Source organism: Otolemur garnettii, unplaced genomic scaffold (genome assembly GCF_000181295.1).
Source record: "Otolemur garnettii isolate 467f Iridium unplaced genomic scaffold, OtoGar3 scaffold00041, whole genome shotgun sequence".
NCBI classification, from domain to species: Eukaryota; Metazoa; Chordata; class Mammalia; order Primates; family Galagidae; genus Otolemur; species Otolemur garnettii.
Genome location: NW_003852436.1, coordinates 134169 through 141160, shown reverse-complemented (window position 1 = coordinate 141160; position 6992 = coordinate 134169). Strand labels below are relative to the sequence as shown.

General features: G+C 40.7%; 1 protein-coding gene across 1 annotated transcript in view; it reads left to right on the top strand.

Moving 5' to 3' along the window:
* The window catches only part of MGARP (mitochondria localized glutamic acid rich protein), a 13487-nt gene extending 10517 nt beyond the window's left edge, over positions 1-2970 (top strand). Inside the window, exons 3-5 of the mRNA XM_003790173.1 lie at positions 765-858; positions 2471-2644; positions 2702-2970. Of these exons, the coding sequence (XP_003790221.1) occupies positions 765-858; positions 2471-2644; positions 2702-2970 (537 nt within the window). The remainder of the gene's footprint in view (positions 1-764; positions 859-2470; positions 2645-2701) is intronic.
* Positions 2971-6992: the final 4022 nt, after the last annotated feature.

Sequence of the window (6992 nt, the reverse complement as noted above, 5' to 3'; positions counted from 1 at the left end):
CTCTCCCCTTCCTCCCCTCCCTCCCCTTTCTCTCTCCTCTCTCTCCTCCCTCCCCTCCCTCCTCTACCTTTGTTCTCCTGGCAACCACTAATCTGTTTCTCTACTTTTATCTTTTCAAGAACATTACATAAATGGAATCATAAGGTACATAATCTTGCAAGATTGGATTTTTTTCAATCAGCATGGTTACCTGGAGATTCATCCAAATTGTTCCCTGTATCTACAGTTCATTCCTTGTTACTGCTGAGTAGTGTTTGATATCCATAGACCACAGTTGTTTTAACCATTCATCCATTGTAGGCCATCTGAACTGATTCCAGTTTGGGGCTATTACAAATAAAACTGCCATGAACATTTGTGCCCAGGTTTTGTGTGAACCTAGATTTCCTTTTCTCTAGGATGAAAGCTGGAGGATATTTGTAAATTTGGTTCTAGCATAATTTATTTTTTTTTCATCTTTTCTTCTCCTTTCCATTTACTCTGCATGTTTTCAGTGATCTTTGACTACTGTTAGAGCATTTCTTTCTGTTTTTAAGCATTCTCTAATACCTAATTACAAAGGTTTCCAAAAGAAAATAAAAGAGCAAACGGTGTACATTGAGTTCTCTTCTTTGCTACATTGGGACTATGATTTAAACTTCTAATGATTATAACATGGAGAAGTGTATATACGTTTGAAGTTGACATGATGCATCTTAAAGCTCAAGAAGTAAACCTAAAAAAAACAGAAAAAGGAGTAAACCTAAGCACACATTTGCTTTCAGACTTACAAGACAGTAACATCAGATCAAGCCAAGCACACGGAACATATAACAAATATGAAAGAAAAAACAAAAGCAGAGTTACATCCACTTCAAGGTAAGGTAAATTTTTTAATTATATTTATTTTTGAAGCGCTAATTCCCATCATCTTAGTCTAGCAATAAACAGTATTTGCTTTTGGCTTCTTTACTAACTTAATCCAGCATGGCTCTGGATAGGAGTTCCTTTAGAAAGAAAAGCCCAACCCAAATCTAAAGAATATACCTTCTGGATGGGTGCATTTGATAAATGAACACATTTTACATTTATACTGCTGACCAGTGGCTTTGCCTTCTTTGTGCGGTGATATTACCCCCCCACCCCCAACCAGGGCATTCATTCATGCAGGCGTAATTTAGCATCTGTCTCTCTCAGCAGCTCGACCTTTCATTTCTCCCATCAGTTTTTAAAATCATAAAACTAATTTTTCTTTCAGTTTTGGCTAAGAGCCCCTGTGTGTCTTTGTCCAAAGTATATTTGACATTAGTAGAATCAGTAATGTAAATTGAGTCCCTCAGTTGATGAAATAATGACCATAGGAACAGAAGCTTTATATTTTCACCCTGGCCTACTGTAGATTTCTAACCTTAAACTGCTTGCTTTAAAACCATACTCTTTCCCCATTTTAACTAGAATGCCATTATTTTCAATTACGGTGATCACTAAGGACAGAGAGATTAGCTGCTCATGAACCAGTTTTCATCTGTTAATCATAACAAGAATAAAAAAAAGAATGTCATCAATAAGTATTATTGAATATAATCAGAAGAAGGTTGTTTATAATAATCAAGTACAGCATTTTCATTGTACCTTTATTGGTTTTAAGTCCCTTTTCATACACATTATTTTTTTTTTTTTTGAGACAGAGCCTCAAGCTTTCCCCCTGGGTAGAGTGCCGTGGCATTACAGCTCACAGCAACCTCCAACTCCTGGGCTCAAGCGAGTCTCTTGCCTCCGCCTCCCAAGTAGCTGGGACCGCAGGTGCCCGCCACAACGCCCGGCTATTTTTTGGTTGCAGCCGTCATTGTTGTTTTGGCGGGTCCGGGCTGGGGATTCGAACCCGCCACCTTAGGTGTACGTGGCTGGCGCCTTAGCCGGTTGAGCTATAGGCGCCGAGCCCATACACATTATTTTAATGAATCTTCACAAAAGCCCTATGAGGTAGATATTATCAATATCCCTACTTTACAGATGACAAAAATGAGGTTGAGAGAGGATTAGTGACTCCTCAGAGTCACCAGCCAGCAACATGGCTGCTCTTCCATGCTCTTTCCCATAAATGGTTGAATCGGTTAGCTATTTATTTTCATATTCTTTATATTTGAGTAAGTAATATATTCAAATGGATTTTTTAGGTTCAAGAGAACTTACAGAGAAGCAAATCCCCCATCTGCCAAGTGGCAGGCAGTAAAACCAATTTTTTTTAATGCTCCTGGAGAGAATCTTTGCAAATACAACTATCTAGGCATATACTTTACCCCCTCTTTTGTGCAAACGCAGTATACTGTACGTAGTCTCCTTTCACTGCTTTTTCACTTGAGAGTCCACCTTGAAGACCATTACCTATCAGTGCATAGATCTGTCTTACTTTTTTAAATGACTGCACCATGTTCAACTGTATTCCCATGTCCTTTAAATTAATACTTTGCTTAATGGGCTAATCTTAAAGGTGAAAAAGAACATATTGCAGAAGCTGAGAAAGCAAGTCCAGAAGCTCCTGAAGTATCTGTAGTGGAAGCTGAGGTGGTAGCTGCTGAAGAAATTCCAGATGCTACAGTTGCAGCCCTAACAGAGGCTTCAGCCTGTCCAGGTGGTGTGGAGGCTGCTCCAGAGACAGCAGCGAGTGGGGCTGAAACTGCACCAGAGGTTCCAGAGGCCGTGGTGGGTGACACCACAGAAGTCAGTGCTGGAACGACCCCAGAGGTTCCAGAGGCCGCGATGGGTGACACCACAGAAGTCAGTGCTGGAACGACCCCAGAGGTTACAGATCCAACTCTGGGTGAAGCTGTTGCCATCGATAATGACAAAGGTACAACAGAGAACAAAAGCTCTGAAGAATGTGCTGAACTAGAAGAAGAAAATTCTCCAACTGAGTCACAACCCTCTGCTGAGGATGGTTTACTGGCAGAAGCCAGTGTTGATGCTGAGGCTGTCTCGGCTCAAGGCTAATCTCAGGCTGGTACACAGTCAGTAAAAAATGCCATAGAGTGTCTAATAGGTGCTTTTGTGTTTCTAGTAATCTTAGTTTTTAAAAGGACTTCTTTTTTAGAAAACTTTAATATGCCTTGAAGGTTTTTGGTCTCTACTGACAGATTTAAGATTGAGAGATTTGAAATTGTATATGTCTTAATGGTTTCCTACTCTCTGAGATCAGAATGTGATGTTGCAGTAAAGAGCTTACATAGTTTCATCTTTGAATTTAAATTTTAAAAGAGAGGAATTGAGCTATCTATATAACCTGTATTTACTTTAATTTTGCTACACCTTTACCTTTATTGTATGTAGATCTGGAACACTGAGTTTGATTTGAACTCATTAAAATAAAATTAAAATAAAACTAGAAAATTTACAGTGCTTCTACTTTTATTCACTAACATTTATATGTATGTATATATGGTATATCAACATGCACACATTTAAAATACATGAAAAAATTAAACTGTTGTAATATTATTGAAGGAAGAACATATAACCTATGGACTCCTCTGTGTATAGCAATATGTGTATGTGCCATTTCCCCATTTGCATTACATAGGGAGCTATGTAGAAATTGTCCATTCAGTTCATTTCAAACAGTATTTGTTGAAGATTGACACTTTGTGCTAGGAATCATTCATTCATTCATGTGTTCAATAACTATTAGCTAAGCATCTACAACATTGTTGGTACTGTTTTAAGTGTTCTCCAGCTTTTATTTTAGAATGGACCAGGCAATAAACAAGATAAATAAGAAAACCATACAGTATGTTAGATATTGATAAATGCCAAGGAGAAAAGTAAAGTAAATAAAGGGTTTTTTTTAATTGAATGGTAACTATATACATTAATGTGCTTCTGGGGTACAGTGTGGGGTTTTCACACACAAAAATAAAGGGATTTTTGAGTGTCAGCTAGAGGTAGAAGTTGTAATTTTATTTTATATTTCTTTATTCATTTTTTGTTTATTTATTTTTTCTTTTTGAGACAGAGTCTCACTGTGTCACCCTCAGTAGAATACCATGGTATCACAGCTCACAGTAACCTCTTGGGCTTAAGCAATTCTCTTGCCTCAGTCTTCCAAGTAGCTGGGATTACAGGGGCCCACCACAACACCCACTTTTGTTGTTGTTGTTGTTGTTGTTATTGTTGTCATTGTTATTTAGCAGACCCTGGCCGGGTTCGAACCTACTAGCCTCATTGCATGTGGCTGGCTCCCTAACCACTGCTACTGGCACAGAGCCAGAAGTTGTAATTTTAGATAGAGTAACCAGAAAAAGTCTGTCTTATTAGGAAGGTTTTTTTTTTTTTTTTTTTTTTTTTTGAGACAGAGTCTCAAGCTGTCGCCCTGAGCAGAGTGCTGTGGCATCACAGCTCATAGCAACCTCAAATTCTTGGGCTTAAGCAATTCTCTTGCCTCAGCCTCCCAAGTAGCTGGGACTATAGGTGCCCACCACAACACCCAGCTATATTTTGGTTGCAGTTGTCATTGTTGCTTAGCAGGCCTGGGCCGGGTTTGAACCCACCACCCTAAGTGTATATGGCCAGTGCCCTGCCAACTGAGCAGTGGGCGCTGCCAGGAAGGTGTCTTTTGAGTAAAGACCTGAAATATATATAAGGGAGCTTCTCATGAGGACATGGCAAGGTGGGGGGGGGTCATTCCAGGTGACAAAACAGACAAGTACAGAGGATCTGCAGCAGAAATATGCTAGAGAATTTGCAGAGTTGGGAGGGGCCAGTGTAGCTCAAATGGAGTGAAAAGCGGAGAGAGTAACTGGAGAAGGTCACAGAGAGAAAGGGCGTGTTTATGCAGGGATGGGCTACATCATGCTGGGTCATATAAGATTTGGGCTATTTTTGGAGTAAGCTGGGAAATTTTAGTGAACAGTGCTGATGTTCTGCGTAGATCCTCTTAATCTAGCCCCTTAACTGGGTACATTCACCCTGAGCTGCTACGAGGATTATACACATAACCTAAATCCTTCCCATGTCCCAGGCAGCTTGCAACCAATAACCAGCACGGTGGTTATAATGAAAGGTGGAGCCAACTCTGCAGTACAGTTCATACCCCAGAGCTCAGCTAAAGCCAGTCTCTAGCTGAGATTACACCCTTAGTTTTTCCCCCTGCCCTTTCCTGCTTTCCTCTGTCTGTTCATCTGATACTGTATGTGGTCCCAGGAAGCAGGTGGTAAGAATAGGATTCTGGAGTTGTATCTCTTCAGCTAAGTGGCAATGAGCACCCTGTCATTGGTGGTAGGTAGAGGATAGCCAATTCCTGGCATTTGTAGCAACGTGATTACAAAGGTTTCCACTCGTGGTAAAGCAGGGTGGGAGATAGGCTGAGGGTGACATACTGGCCAGCTTAATGCCTCTGTAATTTAAGAGGTACAAAGAAACAGTGATTATAAGGATTTACTTATGACTCTGACATACAGGATGGTATTGCTTTTGAATTTGTCTCAAAGTCAACTCTACATTAGACTTATAAGTCTAAGGTTAAACATAGACTCCTAAGTCCAATTAAAGGGAGGCTGTTTGACTAAACACTCCGTAAGATGGAGCAGAAACACTACCAGCTACCACTTGTACACACGTCACACACAGATGCATTTTTCCCCAATTTTGTTTAGGATGGTTTCTACTACAAATAATAGAAAACAACTCAGTGGGTTAAACAACAGAGATCATATATCCAGGGTTGATGCATTGCATGGCCCAGTCATGAAGAACCAAGTTGTTCCTGTTTTCCTGCTCTACTATCAAGAATGTTTTGGCTTCGTGGTTAGTGGGCTTTCCTCATTATCACAGGATGAATTACCACAATTCTAGGTATTTGACTTAGCCATAATAACATCCACCAAAAGTCTTTCAAAAAGAAGAATTCCTTCATCTTAAAAAACAAACAAACTTGAATACACTTTTTTTTTTTTTTGAGACAGAGTCTCACTCTGTTGCCCTGGGTAGGGTGCCGTGGTGTCATAGCTCATAGCAACCTCAAACTCTTGGGCTCAAGTGGTCCTCTTACCTCAGCCTCCCAAGAAGCTGGGACTGCAAGGTGCCCACCATAATGCCCAGCTACTTTTTTTTAGAGATGGGAGTCTCACTCTTGCTCAGGCTGGTCTTGAACACCTAAGCTCAGGCAATCCAGCCACCTCAGGCTCCCAGAGTGCTAGGATTATAGAGGTGAGCCTAAAACACAGCCTAAAAACTTGAATATGTTTTTTTCTTTTTAAGTTTTTGTTGTAGAAAATTGTAAACAGAAGAGAACAGTATAATGAATTTTCATATATCTAAACCCAGATTTACTAATTATGAACTCACGGCAAATCTTATATTCATACTCCTACCCTTTACCTTCTGCCACCACAACTGAGGGCCCACCTACAGCTAACCTGACCCCAGCAGTGTGGATAAGATTATAAAGTCAGCTTGGCACCTGTAGCTCAGCGGCTAGGGCGCCAGCCCCATACACAGAGGTGGCCGGTTTAAATCTAGCCCAAGCCTGCCAAATAACAACGAGAACTAGAACCAAAAAGTAGCTGGGCGTTGTGGCAGGCGCCTGTAGTCTCAGCTACTTGGGAGGTTGAGGCAAAAGAATCGCTTAAGCCCAAGAGTTTGAGGTTGCTATGAGCTGAGGCACTGTGGCGGTCTATCCAGGCTGACATAGTAAGACTCTGTCTCAAAAACAAAAAAAGATTATAAAATTAATCAAATCTATGAAATATGATATAGGTATGTAAAATAATAATTCTTAGTAATTCTCCAGTCAGTGATCAAATGTCATTGGCCCTTCATGAAGAGTTTTTTCCACCTTTCGTTTGTTTTCTGAATCAGAATCTGATTAAAGTTCACAGATTGTGGCTCGGCGCCTGTGGCTCAAGCGGCTAAGGTGCCAGCCACATACACCAAAGGTGGCGGGTTTGAATCCCCAGCCCGGGCCCGCCAAACAACAATGACGGCTGCAACCAAGAAATGGCCAGTCATTGTGGCGGGCG